The sequence below is a fragment of the Eubalaena glacialis genome, chromosome 11 (assembly GCF_028564815.1).
Source record: "Eubalaena glacialis isolate mEubGla1 chromosome 11, mEubGla1.1.hap2.+ XY, whole genome shotgun sequence".
NCBI lineage: Eukaryota > Metazoa > Chordata > Mammalia > Artiodactyla > Balaenidae > Eubalaena > Eubalaena glacialis.
The window spans coordinates 114,874,269-114,896,583 of NC_083726.1; the positions used below are offsets into that span (position 1 = coordinate 114,874,269).

Consider the following 22,315-nt stretch of genomic DNA (forward strand, 5'->3'; position numbering starts at 1 on the left):
AGTGAAGGTGTGAGTTCAGGAAAGAGCTGATTGAGTCCAAATCGTGATGTAAACAAGGGTCTGCGTTGATGGGGGTGCGGGAGAGAGGTAATCGTGCACCCAAATATAAGGGGGGGCGTTTGCTCAGATTGAACTCTTACGAAGAAGGGGGATCACCACATAGTCAAATTTTCATCAGGCTCACATCACGGGGCTCTTACTGGTCTTTGCTTTGAACAGTAACACAAAAAAATATTAATGGAATAAAGTGAAACTGTTGAGAACAAGTGTGCCTGTAAGGACCTTAAGTGGTGTATGTAGTTGGAAATGTTTATAGGCAATATCTGACAGAATTGGTTTTATATCCGCCAAGACATTAAACATAGATTTTGTCCTTATTCTTAGGGGAACAACTTCACTGTTCCAGGTTCATTGTAAATAACATTTAAAGATCACTTAAAGGTTACATGAATATACACCTGTAAGACAATTGCAAAAACAATAGAACTGTCCTAATACTAATAATCAAGCAGATGCTTGTCACTGCAGATTTTACCTCAAGACATAACTTAAAGAAAAAGTACTATGTTATGCGCCAGAAAAGCGAGATCCTTCATAGTGTAGCTTCCCTGAAGATAAAAATGCTGATGTATAATTACATGTGAAGAATTTGAATGAGGCAAGGGGAGCAACATTTCTGAATTAGTATATTTATATAAAAGACAATCTTATTTAGGTATGAAAATTAATGACTTAGATAACTGTAGATAGTTCAAGGTGAATTCCTTAAAGTTTAAATATATTCAAGTTAACCAAAAAGGTTTTCTACTTTCTTGGTTCTTCTTTCTTAGTGGGAAAATGGGCAAAATTGTCTTATATTCAGAGCTGCCTTATAGTTGGATACATATGATACATCTTAGTTGCTGAAAATGAATTTTATATAATTCAACAGCCATTTGTTCCTAATTTTTTTTAAGTTTAAGAATACATTTTCAGAAATAAATAAGGATAAAACAAACATGACTACTGTCACTATTACATTTCAGGATTCTTTTGATGGTTTTAATTGGTATAATAAGAAAGAAATGAGGAATAAATATCAGGAAAGCAAAAATATTATTTGCAGATTATCACCCAAAGAAATCTAGGATGCTTGTTAAGGTGGGTAGATGCATAATAGACATAAAAACAAAAATAAATAAGTCCTGGGGATGCAATGTACAGCATAGTGACTGTAGTTGATAATACTGTATTATATGTTTGAAGGCTGCTAAGAGTAGATTGTAAAAGTTCTCATCACAAGAAAAAAATTTGTAATTACGTGTGGTGATGGATGTTAACTAGGCATATATCAAATCATTATGTTACATGTCAGTTATATCTCAGTTAAGATACATACACATACACATACCTTATCTTTATACCAGCAGTAACGAATTAGTTATATGGACCAGGGCATATGTAAAAGGCTATCATTGGTTGTAGCATTATTTTAAGTAACAAAAAATTCAATCAACCGAAGTGTTCGTCATTAGGATATCAGTGCCATTGATAAATAAAATGAAAATGGCATGTCAGAGAACAGTATTTATAAAACGGGTGTGTTTCTGTTTTGTTTTTAAAAACAAAATCAACTTGTGTGTAAATGACCACTTATGCATAGAAGGAAATCCATAAAGTCGATGCACCAAACCACTAATTGTGATTGCCTGTGGAGAAATGAAGTTGGGTATTTTCATTTAACTCTATTAATCTAATACATTGCTTAAAATTTTTATTACAAACAGTTGTTGTTTTTGTATTTAAAAATTAAAAATTTTAAATTAGTTATAGGTATTAAAGAGTCTTGAAAGTCAGCTATGAAGTTCAGATTTTTGTTAGGCTAGAGGGGGCCATTAATTTTATTGCAAAATTTAGTGTTTGGGTACAATTACATGCCATTCATCCAGTTTAGGTGTATTATACCAGAGTGCCTAGCACATGCTTAATTTCCAGATGACATTCCCTTTGCTGGACTTTGAGTTGAGTGATAGTGTCCTTGTTTTCAAAGAAGGAAACCTCATTTTGGCAGTAAAATGAGCAATCTCTAAGGCATCACAGCTAGCAAATGGTAAAGCTAAAGTTCAAAATTCAATGCTTTTCTCCCATTTTGTAGCCATTATCAAAGCTATTCTTTAAGCAAATTAATTACACAGTTGATGAAATATTGATAGATTAAGGGAAAGAGATTGGATTAGTTTAATATAGGACCAAAGTGAGAGCTGCTATCAAGAAATGGGAACAAAGAGGGAGGAATTTGGAGGAGAGAGGGTCTGTTTGGACATGGTGTCTGAAGGTGTTTGTAAATACCTGAGCTGCTACTGGGGCAAGGATCCTGTTAGGTGAAGAACCAGTGGTGACTCAAACTTTGAAACATGGGTTAGTTCTTGGTTGTACCATCACAAATAAAGAACACCAGATGAAGAAGAAAGATGTGTAAAAAGGGGAATTGGTGAATTTGGGTTTGTGCATGTCTTGATTACTAAAATTGCCATCTTTTACAGACACTGATAGGCAAACATACTTCCTTAGAAACATGCTGTTAATGACTTGAAATAAAACTGAGTGATGGTTTTCTTCTCAGCAGCAGGGAGTGCAGCAGACAGCCCCCTCTCAGCAGACAGCACAGTATTCACTTCCCCAGACGTCAGCCTCCAGCGAGGCCATGACTGCACAGCCCGCAAGTCAGCCTCAACCTCCACAGTCCTTGTCGCATGTGTCAGCAGGAAAACAGGTGAACGCTTAACTTCTAGAAAGGAGTGCCACATGACTTCTACCTTCCCTAATGGTGAAAATTGGTTATTTTCACTGCAAAAATGAAGTGAAAATTGCTTCTTTTGTGTATATGCATTGGTTAATATAAATGGGTATATACAGCAGCGATAATCCAAAAATGTTTAACTTTTAGGTTTATCAGCCTAAAATCAGTTTGACAGGTATAGAACTGATAAAGGTGCTGTAGTAATTGAACCTATGACATTTTCTAGAATTGTCAGTTGTACCTATCATTCTAGATTTGCAATTATGCTGTGTTTTCACGTAGATTTATGCATTGTTTCCTTCCCTCATTGCCTTCTGAAGTCATAAAAAACCCTTATATGGAATGATTTTTTTTTTCTAAGTTATCCTTCTAGTCACTTGAAAAGTAACCCTGGGGACTTCCCTGGTGGTCCAGTGGCTAAGAATCTGTGCTCCCAATGCAGGGGGCCCAGGTTCGATCCCTGGTCAGAGAACTAGATCCCGCATGCTGTAACTAAAGATCCTGCGTGTTGCAACTAAGACCCGGCACAGCCAAATAAATAATAAATAAATATTAAAAAAAAAAAAAAAAGGAAAGAAAAGTAACCCTGTAGAAGATAAGCTCTTCTGAATGACCTTCTTTCAGCTTTAACATTGGGGCTTGTTGTGCTTGTATTGTTTCTGTTATATTTCATCACATCTGAGGTACTGTCCATTGTAAAATGCACCATTATTTTATGTAACACTGAGAACTGACATACCATTAATTGTAAGATATATCTTAATGTCATAAATGTTAAAATGACCAGGTGGTGGAAAGGGATGATTGCATCGTACAATCAGTGAAATATAGTAATTAGACCTACTTTTACAGGCCTGTGTTAGACTTAAGAATTGTGGAAGCACTATGGATGAGCTCTGACTCCACTGGGAAGGAAGTCCTTTGCATTTCAGTAATCACTGTAGGATCAGTTGTAGATTTAGTGGCAGCAAACATGCCAGTGGATTATGGTATGTGAAACACATCTCAGCCAGGCTGTAAAGAAAACAGCCTTTCATGTGGAAGGGTTCTCTTTATTGTTGAACGAGGAAGCATGAGCAAAATTTTCTACCACAAAAGATTTGGAACAGCAGCCAGTCTGTCAGCCTCCCTGTCTCCTGTTGTCCTCTCCCTGCTCTTATGTGGCACATTAACTTACACTAATGTATGCAGGGGTTTGGTGTTTGTTTTAATTTTCTTTCTTTTTGGCTAATACGTAAGTCTTGCTTTTGGCAGCCTTGCTTTTTTTTTTTTAAAGTCTGTCTGTTTTGTTTTTCTTTACCTTCCCAGCTTCCAGTTTCCCAGCCAGTACCAGCTATCCAAGGCGAGCCTCAGATCCCAGTTGCGACACAGCCCTCAGTTGTTCCAGTCCATTCTGGTGCTCACTTCCTCCCTGTGGGACAGCCACTCCCGCCCTCCTCACTCCCCCAGTACCCTGTCTCTCAGATGCCCTCGGCGCCTCAGCCAGCTTTCTCCCCGCTTCCTGTCACCGTGGCAGCTGGCGTTAATCAGCCTCTGCTCACCTTGGCTTCCTCTGCTCCAGCAGCTGCAGTCCCAGGGGGACCCGCCGTGGTCCCCAGTCAGCTTCCCACCCTCCTGCAGCCTGTGACTCAGCTGCCGAGTCAGGCTCACCCGCAGCTCCTGCAGCCGGCAGTTCAGTCCATGGGGATAGCCGCTAACCTCGGGCAGCCTGCTGAGGCTCCACTCCCCTCTGGAGATGTTCTCTACCAGGTACCGTGTTGGCTGGTGAGAAGGAGGGCACCAGAGGGTTTGGTTCTAATGATAGAACATCAAGGACTTAAAAACCTAATAACTGAATATCAGAATAACTAGCAATAACAAAAGTTGCTGATCTCAACCAGAGATGCTAAAATAGTAAAATTCTGAGAAAGGACAGGGCGATGATGTCTGATGACTCATTCCCATTTTCCTCAAGACGTCTCTTGGGAGAAAAATGGTTCTCTCAATATTCAGTGTAAGCTGATTGAAAGCTAGATATGGCTAATAATAGAATATATCAGGCTACTTTTTTTTAATGGTAAGAGTAAATATGGGTAGCCAACATGGTATCAGTAAAAAGCTTCAGGGTTTAGATTTAGAATATTAGCAAGTCATTATATGACTGGAATGACTGATACCTTGAAGAGTTTTTGCATCCTCCTGTTTGGGTAGAAAGTAGGTATTTTTCTAGAAGGAATTATGTCTATTCCTCCTATTTAAATAGTCTCCAGGAGGGGAAAAAATAGCAACTTAAAAGTATAGTTGTGTACAGTCTTGACCCCTAAATTGAAATCAGTTAACCATTTCATTTCAAGAATCTTCTTTAAATTATTAGAAAGAGATCAGGCTACTTTTTCTTCGCTATGTTCCCCCCCCTTTTTTTTTACTTTTTTCTTTTTTTTTCTTGCTTGTCTTGCTGTTTTGCTCATTTGATGACCCAACCTGCACTAATTCCCCTTCCTCATTTCTGTCACAGGGCTTCCCACCTCGACTGCCACCACAGTACCCAGGAGACTCAAATCTTGCTCCCGCTTCCAGCGTGGCTTCTGTGTGCATTCCTTCTACAGTCCTGTCCCCTCCCGTGCCGGCAGAAGCACTGGCTTCACCAGCTTACTTTCCTACAGTGGTGCAGCCTTACGTGGAATCAAGCCTTTTGGTTCCTGTGGGCAGTATAGGAGGACAGGTTCAAGTGTCCCAGCCACCAGTGAGTTTAGCACAAGCCCCCACTACATCCTCCCAGCAAGCAGCTCTGGAGGTAAATGGAATTCCTGCATGTTTATGTCTAAACTATATGTATAATGGGATAAAAATGACAAAGGAGAAACATAGGTTCCCCCCCTGGTTTAGAATGCACTTGGAAACTATTGCGAACTAACTTCTGAATGACTTCTTCTTGCAGCCGAGTGAATTGCCAGTGTGGGGCCTTGTTGCCACTGGCTGTTCTGTTGGGAAGTGAGTGTGCCTTGGAGGAGATAACCCTGCTAGCACTTCACTTCTCTAGCTAGCCCTTCAGCCGTTGTTCTTATCCTTTCACAAACTCCTGCCATTGGCAGTCACCAGAATACCTTACCCTGCTGTGCTCTCGGTGATCATTTTTGCCCCGCTCAGAGAAAGCTCTGAGCTGTCTTTGCACTTTGCTCTGCCTGCCCTGTTGCACATTCTGGTGAGATGCTGGCTGCATGGCAGGTTGTAGTTTCTCACTACCTAGCAGCTGTTTTGGCTGATGACACACTGTGCAGTCTGTACCAGAGACTAGCTTTAGAAATTTCCTTTGCAATTTTAAGATGACTGTCTGTAGATGCTGAATATTAAGAATTATTAGTAAATGTAGTGCTTCTAGGACTTAGGGGAGGGATAAGGAAAAGAAGAGTAGCTTATTGGGGATGGTCGACAATAAATAAACTGTATTACTGCCGAGGTGTGAATTATCCTTTCTGTTTACAGAGCACTCAGGGCGTCTCTCAGGTGGCTCCTCCAGAGCCAGTTCCAGTGGCTCAGCCGCAACCTACCCAGCCTGCTACATTGGTCTCTTCTATAGACAGGTATGTGACAGTAGTACAGTTCTCCTTTCTTGACTGGTAGATGGGATGGTAGGAAACTTTAAAATGTCTCACCTTTCAATCTCATCATAAACTGAACTTTTTTTTCCGAAGTGCACATTCAGATGTTGCTTCAGGTATGAGTGACGGCAATGAGAATGTCCCATCATCCAGTGGAAGGCATGAAGGGAGAACTACAAAACGGCATTATCGAAAATCTGTAAGAAGTCGCTCTCGTCATGAAAAGACTTCACGCCCAAAATTGAGAATTTTGAATGTAAGTATTGCTGACTTCTGGGTTTCATATAGTTAGTTCATACCATTTAAATATTTCTAAGGTTTGGGTGTATTGATGAAAGTTTAGGATCTTGTATCACCCAAATGATATTGTTAAATTCCATATTTCTAAAAAAAAAAATAGAGAGTTTTTGTTTGTAAAACAAAGATCTTAACATTCTTACCAGACCCTTCAGTGGAAGATGTGTAAGTAGCTGAAAGGCTGATATTTTCTTAAGGTTTTCTTGCTCCGAGTTTAAGAGGCAAAGTAGCAGTGCTTCAAGGAATAGTGGTAACATTCAGCTTAAGTTCAAGTGATAACCTATATTACTTCATCACATTCAGTAACAGATCTGAGCATGGTTCTTCTGAGATAGGAAGTACCTTTTCTTTTTTCTTTTTTCTTTTCAGGTTTCAAATAAAGGAGACCGGGTAGTAGAATGTCAATTAGAGACTCACAATCGGAAAATGGTTACATTCAAATTTGATTTAGATGGTGACAACCCTGAGGAGATAGCAACAATTATGGTATGTCTGTTTTTGGAGTTCCAAATTTTTCCTTCATACTTTATCTTCATATCCACTGCCCTAGGCAAATATGCAGTATTTTGTAAACTATTTTGACAGTTAAATATTTATTTCAATGTGAATATAACTAGCACACCAAACCTGTGATTTAGAGGTGCTTTTGTGTCGGGCATGTCTAACTAGGCTTTGAAGAACTAACTTACATATTAACTAAATAATAATACAGGTGGTATGCAGATAGGACAGAAGTCATGAAAGTGGTGATTGAATGACCTAAAGCTTGGGAAACACTGGACTAATTAAGCTAATGTCACGTTTCTTTTACAGGTGAACAATGACTTTATTCTGGCAATGGAGAGAGAGGCATTTGTGGAACAAGTGCGGGATATTATTGAAAAAGCTGATGAAATGCTCAGTGAGGACGTCAGTGTGGAGCCAGAGGGTGACCAGGGATTGGAGAGTCTCCAGGGAAAGGATGACTATGGCTTTGCAGGCTCTCAAGTAGGTTCACCGTTCCCGTAGTGAAGCTTCGTTTATGTTAAATATTTGCTAAATTTGCCTTGCACGATGTCCAGCGGTACCACATTACACCTGTAACTGAGACTATCAACATTTATGTTCTTGTTGCATGTGGCGATTTGCTTTGCCTGCTCATTAAGACTGAGTGAGAGAATGAATTTAATCACTTTTGTTTGTTGTAGAAATTGGAAGGAGAGTTCAAACAGCCAATTCCTGCATCTTCCATGCCACAGCAAATAGGTGAATTTTTTTCTTTCCATTGTTTGTTCTTACCTTTGACCTAAGAAGTTATCTGCTAATAATGGAATCTTGAAGCTTTGTGTTAGTGACAATGTATATAATAACAATGCGATTAAATGGTTTGTTTCTTTTTAAGCAGGCCTTCCTACCAGTTCTTTAACTCAAGTTGTTCATTCTGCCGGAAGACGGTTTATAGTAAGTCCTGTGCCAGAAAGTCGATTACGAGAATCAAAAATTTTCAGTGAAGTATCAGATACAGGTAAGGAATTGCTTCTACCACATACATATATAAATCCTGTGTCTCTCCTTTATTGGAAGCTTGGTCATCAAGCAGTAGTTCAAATGATGACATAGACAATAAAGAATAGTAGAAAATTGAGACTGACCAACAGATAAACATTTGGAGACACGGAAATAGGTGATGAATAGAGAGGATTTCAGCAAAAGGGCATAGAAGGGTGGCCATACTAGATACAGCCCGTGTGATTGATACTGTGTAGATTCAGCACTGTGTGTTTGTATCTCCATTTAGTGCTGCTGTATATCGTTTGAGGTTACTCCGTGTTTTTTCAGAAATAGATATTCATACAAGATCATTCTTTTGCTGGAACTGCTCTATCACTTTGCCGTTTTAGAGCCTATCGTGTCCTTGGGGGAGGTTTTATATACCTTGTTGGTATGTGGCATTGTTGGGAATCCCAAAAGTAGATTGTTAAGACAGTCTTTTGAACCCACCTTTTTAAAAAGAACTGATTCTGAGTTTTTATTTTCCTTTGCAGTTGCTGCTTCTACACCTGCTGGCGCTGGAATGAGCTTGTCTCAGTCTGCTTCATCCCTTAGTCTACAGCAGGCCTTTTCTGAACTTAGACGTGGGCAAATGGCAGAAGGGCCGAGCACAGCACCTGCCAACTTCCGTCCGTCGGGGCCGGCGTTCCCAGCAGCGCCCCCTCCCGTGATCAGCCCTGCTGGAGCGGCAGCAGGACCCTCAGCATCAGCCCCTGCCACGGGCTGCCCTCTTAGTGACGCTCCCTCATCAGCCGCTCAGTCTGGGGTTGCAGTGCCCGCTGAAAAGGGGATTGCTGGAGTTGCCACCTGCACAGGTGTAATACCCTCCAGTGGCCTCCCTGTACCGCCTGCATCTGAATCCCCGATACTTTCCAGTGTGGTGTCAAGCATCACAGCGCCTGCAGTCGTCTCAGTATCAGCGACATTCCAGTCAGCTCAGGCTCCCACATCTGGGAGCGTTGCTTCCAGTACAGGCATATTCCCCGCTGTGCCAGTCTCAGTGACGGCAGCCTCTGCAGTGAGCAGTGCTGCTGCCCCAGGCGCTAAGCCTTCACCTGTATCGTCGCAGCAGGTGGCGGGCAGCATGGCTGGGGCAGCCATGCTAACATCCGTGTCGGCCACCGCTCCGGTCCCAAGCCTAGCTGCACAGCCGTCCCTTCCACTCAGCAGCAGCACCTCTGCTCTTACTCGAGCTGAGACTGTGGTGGTTAGTGCGCACGCACTGGATAAGATATCTCATAGCAGCATGACCGGATTGGCTTTGTCCCTCCCCGCGTCATCTTCCTCTCCCTCCCTGGGAGCAGGGGTATCTAGTGCTGTTTCTCAGCCTGGTGTGGCTCATCCTTTGGTCATCCCATCAGCTGTAGCTTCTACTCCTGCCCTTTCCCAGGCAGGACCTACTTCCACACCTTTACTACCCCAAGTAGCTAGTATCCCACCTTTGGTACAACCTGTTGCCAATGTGCCTGCTGTACAGCAGACACTCATTCATAGTCAACCTCAACCAGCTTTGCTTCCCAACCAGCCCCATACTCACTGTCCTGAAATAGATGCTGATACTCAACCCAAAGCTCCTGGGATTGATGACATAAAGACTTTAGAGGAGAAGCTGAGGTCTCTCTTCAGTGAGCACAGCTCCTCTGGAGCTCAGCATGCTTCCGTCTCGCTGGACACATCACTCGTCATGGAGACCGCTGTCACACCAGGCCTCCCAACCACTGCTGTTGCACCGAGCAAACTCATGACTTCCACTACAAGTACTTGCTTACCACCAACCAGTTTGCCCTTAGGAACAACTGGTTCATCAGTTATACCAGCGGTCACTCCTGGGCAAGTTTCCACCCCAGTCAGCACTGTACCAGGAGTGAAACCTGGAACTGCTGCACCAAAGCCACCTTTAACTAAGCCTCCAGTAAGCTTCTTGTTTTGAAATAGTTTGAAAAATATGATCACTCTTCTCCCCCTCCCCCAAAAGTACACTTTTTTCAATTCAGCCTTGCGGTATAGTTATAAAGATGCCTAGCTTGTGGTAGGTACTCGGTATTTATTAAATAAATTGATTGAAGGTGATTTTAGGATGTATGTACATTGAACATGAGATTTTTTTTTTTTTAATGGAATATGGCAGGATTGGGGGTTAATTATGTTGTAAGATTTTCTGAGAGTGTGTAACAGTCAGGTAAAATACGGGCATTATCTCTGAATTGGTACAGACTGAAGAAAGCCGGTTCCCAAAAGGGAGCTGAGTGTTCCTGCTGGCGGTTGTGCACAGTAACAGCAGCTCACAGCCCTGTTGCCGTGAGAACGAAGCACGTTTTCTGCCTTGCTCAGATTCCGTACATGCGCAATTGGAGGGTTATAAAAAGTTGGAAGTTGGTGATGACTTTGATGTGGAGGAGGAGAAATGAATCTAATGCTAGGGATAAAATAACTAGAATGTGTTTTCTGGTTCTGCTATGGTGGCTTCCTCTCGTTCTGCCATATTCAGTCTCTCATCTTCTCCAAATAACAAGGCTGTGTTTCTCCTACTGTATTGTATGCTTCGCCCATCTTTCTGCATTGCCATTGATGTGAGATTCTTTTTACAGCAGGGTAATATAGAGGCTTCACTCAGACAAAATACAGATTACTTGATAGTATTAGATTTCTGGTGCCTTTTGTTATCAGACCTGCCCCATGGTTATTTCTGAACTGTTTTGTTTTCCCAGGAAAGCCTGATAATACTGGACAAATAAGAAGCTCAGGAGTATCTGGACTGTGCCTCTTGTGTCTAAACAGCCTTTGTTCTCTCTGCTTTCCCTAGGGGATAGCCTTTTACTAAACTTTTCTGTTCGTTTTATTGGTATGTCATGGTAACCCCTGTAATAGTATCATGGTTATAATGTCCTTTTTTTAAGGTAGATGCCAGAGTGTAACCCAGGTGACAAGCTTGCCTTAACTAGATACATTTTATTCTTATGCTTCTGCATTTGAATTAGTTGGTTTGCTCTCCAGTATGCAGTCTTTACTCTTAGTGTCTCATGGACTTGAATTTCCCTTCGTGTCTGTAGGTGCTGCCAGTGGGTACTGAACTTCCAGCTGGTACTCCACCCAGCGAGCAGCTGCCACCTTTTCCAGGACCTTCACTAACGCAGGTGCCCCAAGACTTGGCAGATTTCTTTTTGTGCCTCTCCTTTCTTTCACAAAGCTTATTTAAATTCTCCATTGCATGATCTTGCCTTCTGGCTTCTATTTGATTTTGACTTAGTAACAACTTTCTTTTAAAACACCATAGCTGATGATACAGGCCCTACTTAAAGTAAGAAGCCAGTCATCTAAAAATCATTTGATATTAATATTTTCTCATATCTTACGAAAAAAGAAAATAGCAAACGTGACAGTTTGCCAAAAGAAATATAATTCCTCTGTCATTCATACTTTTGTAGAACAGTGAAAGATTAGACCATTGTGGAAGTAAAAACTTATATGTCATCAAAATTAACTGAAAGTTCCTGAGGAAAGGGTACCACCCTGATAACTGGTAACGCCCTTTTTCTATGAGTTCAGTACAACCTGTTTTTTCTTGAATGTTTGACATTTTTTTTCAGTGACCACCTAATGAAGTAATTGGGTGTAAGGGTCATGTTTATGAAAAACAGGTATTATATCTTAAAGTACAAAAACCACACAGCTCAGCTCACATGAGACTGCTCCGAGAAGAACTGAGACCGGTGACGTGAGTGTGAGAGTCCCATCTCACAGTTCTGCTCACTACGGGTCAGAATTGCCTGCAATATTTAAATTATTATTTCCCTTTCCCACCCTACCCCCCACCCTACACATTAGTTGAGTTCCCATAAATAAAGTACTTGGTATGAGCCCATTGTAACTATGAAAAAGCTTCTGACATGGGACAAGCTAGTAAACATTGAAAATAAGTTAGGAATTTACTTTAGAATAAGATATAAGAAAAACATGGTAAATTGCTAACTTGAAGTCTGAATTTATCCTACTTCTTTAATCCCAGATGTACAGTAAAACATAATTTGAGGAACTTGCCATAATAAAGTAATAACTCCAATAGAGAACCCATTCCATCAGCTGTTAAATTTTGAAAAAAAAAAAAGCATTGTGAAAGTCTTGAACCTATTTTCTCATTAAAAACATGTATTCCAGTTCCTAAGAGGGCCCAAAATGTGATGAGAAACTGCAAATTAGATACGTAGTGGGTGAGGATAAGTGGATGGTGCTGCATATAGAGGGAGAAGCATAGATGAAGGCTGGAGAGGCATAGGTTGATAGAAGCCAAGATAGTGACAGAGTATGTTAATACCATCTTTTATTCATAAGGACAGGCTCTCAGAAAGATGCACCCAACTGAAAAAGAAAATAGGGAACAATACAGTTAATCTACCAATCAATCTTGATACATTTTTCAGAATATATTTTTAAGGAGAGGACAAATAGTTAACTTTTCTATCTCTAAGTAACATCAAACATAGAAGGTAAGAAAGAAGACTTCAAAACTGTAAAAACATAAATATAACTGAGTTTTTCTGTGGCTTGAGAACTTGACAGTAAAATTTTGAGAGCTTGGTAATTCATTCAAGCAGGACGACTAAGTTGAGCTTAGGATATTGAGCTTGATGTTGAGCGAGCAGACGCGTGTTCTGCTGTGTGGCCCTGAAGCAGGAAGCGGTGTGCCCTGTGTAAGCCGGCTCTGGCTGGGCCCGGGGCTGTGCTAACCGTGTTGTGTCCTTCAGCCCCAGCAGCCCCTGGGGGATCTGGACGCTCAGCTGAGAAGAACGCTCAGTCCAGAGACCGTTGTGCTGACGCCTGCAGTTGGTGTGAGTTCTGATAAAATCTCCCCACAGCCCTGACATATTATATTCCTGGAATCAGAGTCTTTGCTTGTTCCAGTCCACAGAAATGAGACGATGAATGAAAGAGTAACACTGACCCGGTAGTGTAACTATGGAAAAAATTTGATTGGGGAGACACTTTTCTTGTCTTACCTGTGGTTAGAATCGTACCACAGATCAGTTCTATGGACTTTGTGTTTATGCTTTGGAGGAGGCTATATACTTTAAGTTTGAAGTCTTAGCTTCTTCCTTTTAGGCTTGTGACACAATAATGTTCTGATTAAAACTACTTTTTCTATGAATATCCAAGTTATACTTTTGAGCATTCCATGAGAAGAATTAAGAAAGCAGTTTGGAAAGGTTAAAACTCAAAATTTCTTTTAAAAATCTCTAAAATGCCTGTCTTTCTTTACATCAGACTTATTTTTAGGTTATAAAGTCACTCTTTTTAAGTCACTGATGCTAAAGACGTTGTGTATCTGTGTGTGTTTGCAGCCCGTGTCCGTGGTGGCTCCAACAGCAGTTGTGGAAGCAGGAGCCCAGCTTCAGAAGGATGGTGAGAAGCATCCTTCTTCCTCTGTATTCCCACTTCCAGACCTTCCTGTAATTGATGGTAGAGGTTACTATTTCAAAGACACATTCTCAAGAGTTCGTAGGTGTACTTGAGACCATGTTGAACAACATTTTTATGTATTCCATGATTGAGGAGCATTGATACTAATATTGAGAGCATGTAATATCAGCAGAGTTGTGAATTTTTTACTTTTTTTTTTGAGGGGTAACATGCCAGGGAGTAATGATAGTTTCTTAGCATAAGACCCTTTGTTATTATTAGCTCAGCCAAATCCTTGCTAAGAGATACAAGGAAATTCAAGCACATTTATAAAAGTTAATTTATTGGCCACCTCTTGGCTTTTGAGATATATAGAAATATAGGTAAGTTTGAACAGCATGGATGGTAGAAATACAAATGTAAGATTTCAAATCATCAGTTTAAACATTATTATTATTTTTTTTTTTTGGCTGTGTTGTGTGCTCATTGCTGTGCGCGGGCTTTCTAGTTGCGGCGAGCGGGGGCTGCTCTTTGTTGTGGTGCGCGGGCTGCTCATTGCTTCTCTTACTGCAGAGCATGGGCTTTAGGCGTGTGGGCTTCAGTAGTTGTGGCACACAGGCTCAGTAGTTGTGGCTCGTGGGCTCTAGAGCGCAGGCTTCAGTAGTTACGGCTCATGGGCTTGGTTGCTCCGCGGCATGTGGGATCTTCCCGGACCAGGGCTCGAACCCGTGTCCCCTGCATTGGCAGGCGGATTCTTCACCACTGCGCCACCAGGGAAGCCCCCAAACATTTTTATCTATTTCTGGAGTCTTTAGAATTGGCCTGTCCATAAATATAATCTCTTTTTAAAAAAGGCACATTTCCAACTTAATTCTGTAAAAAGTGTCCATACCAACAACTTAAATGTTTACTTAGAACTTTTATCACCATGTGCTTAGTCATAAGTTCATCATCAACTACTAGTGCTGTAAAGTTTTGTTGTAAATCTCTTTTCACCATCAGTCCCACAGAACCTGGGAAGTGTAACACTGATTTTTTGTTGCCTTTTCCTTCAGAATCATGTATAATCAAAAGTGAAAATAACTGAATGAGATGTGCTTAATGTAATTTTATATAGCACGTGCTTAATAATAGTTTCCCCTTTTTATTATATCCATTCTCCTCAACACCACCTGACATGAAGGTAATTCCCTGTGTAACTATTAATAAGATTACCTGAATGCTCTTACTTCTTCCTGTCTTCCTTAAGTGCTAAATTTCACTTAAAACCTTTCTAAAGTAAATTATTTTCAAGGCAGTCACAATCTGAATTGGCTCTCATTTTAAAAGAAGTGACTTGAAAATCAGTGGAACAGATTAGAAAGTCTAGAAATGGACAAACTAAAATGGAATGTAGAAAATGAAAAAGGTGGCCTTTCAAATCAGTGAGAAAAGGGGATATTTCAGTAAATGGTTTGGGACAACTGGACAGCCATCTGGAAAAAAGTAAAGATAGATCACTAGCCTAGGCCAAAGTAAATTCAAAATGGAACAAAGATGGAAAATGATGTCATAAAATAGGACTGTACGAAAACAAAAGGAATCTTTTTTTTTTTTTTTCCAACTGTCTAGAGCAGGGTTGACAAACTTGTTCTGTAAAAGGCCAGGAAGGGAATATTTTAGGTTTTGCTGGCCATACAGTCTCTGTCATAGCTACACAAGTATCCAACGTATTGTAGCCTAAAAGGAGCAATACATAATAAATAAAGGAAGGAGTTTAACTGTGTTCCAATAAAATTTATTTATAAAAACAAGCAGTGGGCTAAATTTGGTCCACAGATCATAGTTTGCTGCTCCCTGATATAGAGAAAGATGTTATTATTACATTTAATACCCAACCCAGAAGCATTAATAGATTTTAAATTTCTGCATGGGGAAAAAAAGTACTGTTATGTCCAAAGATAAGTGGAAAACTGGGAAATGTGTGTGTTGTATATTCGTATCACAAAAAGGACTACTTTTGTTAATATAAAGAATTTCTGTAAATTTGGCATGGACCAAGAAATAATCAAAAGATACAGAAAAAAAAGAAACTTAGACATGAAGATATTTAACTTCCTTCATGTAACAGAAATGCAGAATAAAACTACAAGTGGGGCTTCCCTGGTGGCGCAGTGGTTGAGAATCTGCCTGCCAATGCAGGGGACACGGGTTCGAGCCCTGGTCTGGGAAGATCCCACATGCCGCGGAGCAACTGGGCCCGTGAGCCACAATTACTGAGCCTGCGCGTCTGGAGCCTGTGCTCTGCAACAAGAGAGGCCGCGATAGTGAGAGGCCCGCGCACCGCGATGAAGAGTGGCTCCCGCTTGCCACAACTAGAGAAAGCCCTGGCACAGAAACGAAGACCCAACACAGCCAAAAATAAATTAAAAAAAAAAAAAAAATTAAAAAAAAAAAAAAAAACTACAAGTGACCGTATTTCTCACCTGTCCTTGGTAAATTCAGAAGTTTAAAAGCCACTGGTGACTTGGTACAGCCTTTTTGGAGATCAGTTTATGTCTGTCAGCGTTTTAAATGACAGCGATTCAGTATTGGGTTTGCCAAAAAGTTTGTTCGGGTTCCTAAATGAACTTTTTGGCTAACCCAGTACGTCTATTTTTAGGTATTTATTTCACAGATCTATAAGAATATACATATTAGAGCACTTTTATAGTAACAGGAAGTTCGGAATAAGTTAAATTTCCATCAGTAGAAGACTGGATAAAATATGGTACATTTTTAAATTTTTCATATGTATATAACATATACCTACACTACAACACTATGCAGCCATTAAAAAGAATGAGACTGATATGGAAGGATCTCTAAGTTACATCATTAAATGAAAATATCAAAATCAATATTCTACTAGTTGTATAAAATAAAGAAAATGCTGGTATATATTAATTATCTCTAGAAAGAAACTCAAACAAGTGATTGTCCCTAAAGACGAGGACCTCGGTGGCTTTAAAGTTGCTCAAAACTACTTACCAGTGATTCTGCCACTGACACTGTCCTGTTCTAGGATTTTGCTTAAGTGTTGCCTAAACCAGTTTGCCATAGCTGGTTTTCATTTAAAAGTGGGCCTTTAGTATCCTAGGTAAAATCTTATTGTTCGCTTCATTTATTTCTGTCTTTGAATTATAGGATGAAATTGTGGTGTCATTGCCTGTTAGCCTTAGTTTTTATAGTATCTCTTCATGTTTGAGTTACGCCGTGAAGCCGCCTTGCTGCTGTGTGACTTTTATTCCTCCAAACAGTGCCATGTCCTCTGTGCGAGTGTACAAGGGAAGGTAGAGGGTTTCACAACGATACAGTCTTTCACACTCAAGGTGTCTAGTAGGAAAGCAAATAGTAACTGTTTCCCCTTGTTGGACAGGGTCAGGGAAAGGGAGGTAAGGAAGTCTCCCTTGCCTGTAACAACTTTCTTCTTCTGATAACGTAGTCTCATTTTGCTGTGTTTCTGGCTGAAGCAAAAAGAAGCCAACTAAAAAGAGATGCTGATTTAAGTTCTTTTCCTCCTCCATGTACTTGTTTCAGTGTCTCAAGTCACAGAAGGTCCTATCCTAGCACCCACTTCAGGAACTGGTGTTTTTAAGATGGGGCGATTTCAGGTAAGACAGTCACTGCTGGGGGATTGTGTATATAATAAAAAAGGGAGTCCCAATTTGGGGGGAGTGTGTATATAATAAAATTATTATCTACGTTTTGGGACCTAATTGCCATCAATGATATATTTCTTTTATATAAAGCACTTTTTAGCTCTTTATCATTTTCCCCTCTTAAAAATAATACATGCTAATTAAAGAAAATAAAGAATATTTAGAACAGTAGAGGAACAGTAGAGAAACAGTAGATAGTCACACTGTCTGCCCATCCTTCCACCCCACCCCTGGGATTACTGTTTGGGGTGTGTTTCTTTCTATTCCTTTTGCTCTGTACATGTGTGTATCTAAAATTGGCCTTGCTTCTCCTCTGAATGATATTGATACTTTGTAGCTTTTTCCCATCTAGCAGTAGGTTTATCTAACCATTTTCCTATTCTCAGTCATTAGGTTGTTTCTAATTTTTCCAACATAGTAAGTAAAGTAACGGTGAACATCTTTGTATATAAAAACATTTTCCATGTTTAGGATAATTTTCTTAGGATTAATTTCCAAAGTGAAAATACTGAGTCATCATCAAATAGTACCATCTAATTGTATTTGCCCAGTTGGGAAACAAGTGAACATTTTCTGGCTTAGTACATAGGGCCATACAAGCTTTGAAAATCTTTTTTTTTTCTTTTTCTGTTTTCACACCTGCTTTCTAATTATTCTCATGATAGCACTTGAAGTTGGGGATATTAGGGCATATTTTTCTCATTTGTAAACTGAGGTTCTCAGAGTTTGTCGCTGCCCTGAGTTTGTATTTATGATGCATTGTCGAACTCGGACAACAATCTAGAGCCTTCTTTCAGCACCAGCTAGTTGTGCTGATTCTTGAAGCTTAGCTGGCATTTAACATTTATTAGATTTAATCTTTGTAGTTTTTCTTGTTCACAAGCAACCTTCAATATTCCATGACCTGTTGTTATTTATATTTTCATTAAGATGTAATCTGGGTCCTGTGCACAACATGAGATATGAAAGTAGATAATTTACTTAGTTAGCTTAGCCAGCTGCTCAGAATCTACATCTAATCTGTACATTTCAGTATAGATGTGTCATGCTCTACAGTGAATGGTATTCGGTTTATTTTCACAGTCAGAGGTGGAGGGGCTATGTAAACAATCAGCCTGCTCAGACTGGGAAATAAAGTGATTCGCTTTTGGTCTCTTCCGTCAGGTTTCAGTTGCAGTGGATGATCCCCAGAAAGAGGGTAAAAATAAGTCAGAAGATGTAAAGTCTGTTCGTTTTGAATCCAGTACTTCAGAGTCCTCAGTGCTGTCAAGCAGTAGTCCAGAGAGTACCCTGGTGAAGCCAGAGCCCAATGGGATAGCCGTCCGTGGCGTCTCTTCAGATATGCCGGATAGCGCCCGTAAAACTCCTGCCTCAGAAGCAACGTCAGAAACTGGGCAGCCTTCCAAGGTTGGACGTTTTCAGGTGACAACTACAGCAAGCAAAGTCGGTCGTTTCTCTGTTTCAAGAACCGAAGACGAGATCACTGAGGCAAAGAAGGAGGGACCAGTGGTATCTCCTCCTTTTCTGGATTTGGGACATGATGTTCTTCCTGCTGTGATACCAAAGAAAGAGAAGCCCGAACTGTCAGAGGCTTCACATCTGAACGGGCCGTCCTCTGACCTGGAGGCTGCCTTCCTCGGTCGGGGTGTGGACGATGGCTCAGGGAGTCCGCACTCCCCGCAGCTGAGCTCACAGAGCCTCCCTGTCCAGGGCCTGAGTCATTCCTTCAACTCCTCTTACGTGAGCAGCGACAATGAGTCAGATATTGAGGATGAGGACTTGAAGTTAGAGCTGCGGCGGCTACGAGAAAAGTACGTGCGTTTCTCCTGTGAAAGGGTACCGGCAGAGCTGTGTGGAGGGCCGGCTCCAAGAGCGAGAGGGGGCGGTGTACAAGAGCTGGCTGTCTGAGTGTGGTTCTTACAGAACTGCTTCAGCGCCTTGGCATTACTCTTAGCGTTTTACTGTTGTCAATGGCTCTTTTGCGTTGTGAACCTCATCTTAGCTGTTATTGGTCTACCAGGTGAATCTGGTAATGGCACTGGGATATAGATTACGATAGCAGGTTTTCTTGGTCACGTTTGAAGAACTGGGTCCGATTCGCAAGTTCAGTATTCCTGTGTAGAGCTTCCAAGTCAGGAAATCTCTTTCTCCTAACACATCACCAACCATTTGTGGTTGGCTAGGAGCTTGCTGGAATTTGGCTTGGGTAATGGAGGCCAGCAAGAGGAGCTGACACACTAGAATCGCAAGGTGATAGCAATTAGATTCAGTACATCTGGGGGAAGGATTCATTGGTGAGTAAATACGTGAATGGAGGTTAAATAATGTTGTTAATTCTTGTTTGAACAAAGGTGGTTATACTATTTTTGAATTATGCTTGGTTATCTTTCATAGACATCTTAAAGAGATTCAAGACCTGCAGAGTCGCCAGAAGCATGAAATTGAATCTTTGTATACCAAACTGGGCAAGGTTCCTCCTGCCGTCATCATTCCCCCAGCTGCCCCCCTTGCAGGGAGAAGAAGGCGACCCACCAAAAGCAAAGGCAGCAAGTCTAGTCGCAGCAGTTCCTTGGGGAATAAGAGCCCTGGACCAGGTCAGCCATGGCTGTCCCATCTTTTGTTTTTGTCTCCAAACGTGCATGTAACCTACGGAACATTTGTTAAATTTCGAAGGCGTTTGACTTTCCTAATATGCTTGATTCCTTGCCTTGTCTACTCCCCATATTTATAGAACGTCTTTTGAGTTTATGGAAGACAGGTCAGTGCTATGACCTATTCCTTTGTAATCCATATTGCCTCCATTTATAGTTGTTGTTGAGGATAAAACACTTAGCTTTGCCTGCTAACTCATGGAGCTCACATTTCACCAAGCTCGTAGGCAGTTGAGAGAAAATACATTGTTCTCTGTTTAGTAAAGTCCAGGTAGATTCTTCGTTTTTAATGAATGAATTGGTCATGATTACAACTGGGATGAATGTAAATGTCATATAGGTAATTTGGGTATGTCATAGGATAATTTCCTTGGCTAAAGTTTTTGTTTTATTTATCTATATTGGGGTAAAGAACTTGCTAGTGTTTATAATCAAAAAAATAGTTAAATCATAATCTCTGGAAATGAATTGTAGTTTGCCTATTTTTTATTATGATAGCGAGTTTTTACCCTTTGGTGAAATTATGGTAATGTTAACAGATAACTAGTTGAAAAGTAAAAGCAGCTAAAATAAGTTTATACCTCGTACTTGCTCTTCAGTTCTAATATAAATGTGTTGGAAAGCAGTTGTAAACTTAACAGCTTTCCATTCTCTGGAAGCTGTCAGAGACCCAAACCTTTTCTCTAGCACATGAGAACCAGTTCATTAGGAGACATGTGATTATAAGCAGTAGCCGCTAATTTAGATTCTGAGCCCAATTTCGACCTTCTTTTTGCGTGGACTCCTAGTCCACTAGCTGCTAAGGGAGAGAGAAGTTAGTCCATTTCAGGCCACCTGGCTAATGACTGGAAGCCACCTTTTAAGAATAATTTTAAATATGCATTACTCTCTAATCCCTACATCATTTTTGACACCTCTTTTGTACTTGATCTGACACATGTACAGAAAGACTAAGCAGAGACTGTCTCTGGAACCAATTTGTATCATGATCCAACTCAGTGTTTATAAGAGGGTAGAAAAGGCAATGCTGAGATTGCAAAATGGAATTCTCTCATGTCCACTGCACGTGCTAGTCTTCTTACTCAGCTCAGACTTGGAATCATCCAGGTTGTCTACGGCTCAGCATCTTCAGGGATGGGGTCCTGTAGCCCTGTTGCCTGTTGAGTCTCCTGCTACGTCTCACTTCCCCTCCTGTCAGTGAGACCCTTGCTCTTTGATCTCCTATAGTTTTTGGCCCATTATTAATCCCTCAGTGGGACACATTGGAGGAAAAACAGTGCCTGTCAGGTGCGGTTGGAAGGCTGTGCACGTTCCCTCATGCCGCTGTGTCTTTTGGCAGGTAACCTGTCTGGCCAGAGTGCAGCTTCAGTCTTGCACCCCCAGCAGACCCTCCCCGCTCCTGGCAACATCCCAGAGACGGGGCAGAATCAGCTGTTACAGCCCCTTAAGCCATCTCCCTCCAGTGACAACCTGTATTCAGCCTTCACCAGTGATGGTGCCATTTCAGTACCAAGCCTTTCTGCTCCAGGTCAAGGTAAGAAATCAAAGCAGCCAGCATCTTCCAAGAACATTAAAATGGAGATATTGCCATACGTGGGACAAAAGCCTGGTGAGGAACCTGTTCAGGTGGGTTGGAGGAGCAGCTGACCAGGAACCAGCCGCACGGTACCCACATGGCTCCTTGGGCTGTAAGGGGAGTGGGTGACGACTAGATGAGGTGGGGTCACTGCTCCCGTCGGGTGGAAATAGGTTTTTTCAAGTGACATCTGTGCCCCTATGAAGCCTCAGTGAAATGAATGACTCCTTTGGGATTTGGAGCTTAGGCTTTAATACTAGACTGGGATTTCCTGGACCACATTCTAAGGAGTTTTAGCCATTTCTGAAAGTGAATGCATTTGATTAGCCAGTGTAGACTTTTAAAATTTCTAAGTATGAGAGACACATACTAAAATGAATTCAAGTCCATTCAAGTTTTTACCTATAATCTACTCCCCAAATATAGGTTAATAAACAAATGTTTAATAAAGTGATCACTCAGAACATTCCTGTAGAGGAAAGACCTTCTGGTAACATTAGAACAGAAGCTGAAAGGAGTTGGGCATGTGGGTGGAGAAGAGTGAAATCAGGAATCTAGATAGTGAAGTAGGTGCTTTCGCCACAGCGCCACAGAAGTTAGGCGTTAGGCCGCCTCCCAGCAGGATGAGTGTACTTGGGGGAGGCGCTCGGTCTGGGCAGGTGGCGGGACTGCGGCCTGACCCTCCTGCCCCATGTCTGGGCCTGTCCTGGAAGCTCGTTCCTCTGTGTGCTGTCCTAGCGCATCTCACTCTCCAGCCTCGGGTTCTAACGTCTCGTAGCTGTGTTCTGTCTCTTCTCTCCCCGTTCTTCCCCGTTCTTCCCCTCTCACAG

At 41.3% G+C, this 22,315-nt stretch overlaps 1 protein-coding gene across 19 annotated transcripts in view; it reads left to right on the forward strand.

The window, feature by feature from the left end:
• WNK1 (WNK lysine deficient protein kinase 1) overlaps positions 1-22,315 on the forward strand; it is a 132,651-nt gene that overhangs the window by 101,561 nt on the left and 8,775 nt on the right. For 6 of the 19 annotated variants that reach the window (XM_061205984.1, XM_061205997.1, XM_061205999.1 and 3 more), the window contains 17 exons: positions 2,603-2,752; positions 4,088-4,528; positions 5,274-5,552; positions 6,242-6,339; positions 6,451-6,613; positions 7,024-7,140; positions 7,468-7,641; positions 7,842-7,899; positions 8,036-8,158; positions 8,679-10,096; positions 11,235-11,318; positions 12,927-13,010; positions 13,521-13,581; positions 17,137-17,210; positions 18,423-19,069; positions 19,653-19,852; positions 21,249-21,443. In XM_061205984.1, coding sequence (XP_061061967.1) covers positions 2,603-2,752; positions 4,088-4,528; positions 5,274-5,552; positions 6,242-6,339; positions 6,451-6,613; positions 7,024-7,140; positions 7,468-7,641; positions 7,842-7,899; positions 8,036-8,158; positions 8,679-10,096; positions 11,235-11,318; positions 12,927-13,010; positions 13,521-13,581; positions 17,137-17,210; positions 18,423-19,069; positions 19,653-19,852; positions 21,249-21,443 — 4,366 coding nt within the window. The remainder of the gene's footprint in view (positions 1-2,602; positions 2,753-4,087; positions 4,529-5,273; positions 5,553-6,241; positions 6,340-6,450; positions 6,614-7,023; positions 7,141-7,467; positions 7,642-7,841; positions 7,900-8,035; positions 8,159-8,678; positions 10,097-11,234; positions 11,319-12,926; positions 13,011-13,520; positions 13,582-17,136; positions 17,211-18,422; positions 19,070-19,652; positions 19,853-21,248; positions 21,444-22,315) is intronic. The other 13 variants (XM_061205994.1, XM_061206002.1, XM_061206004.1 and 10 more) reach the window with 9 other exon arrangements.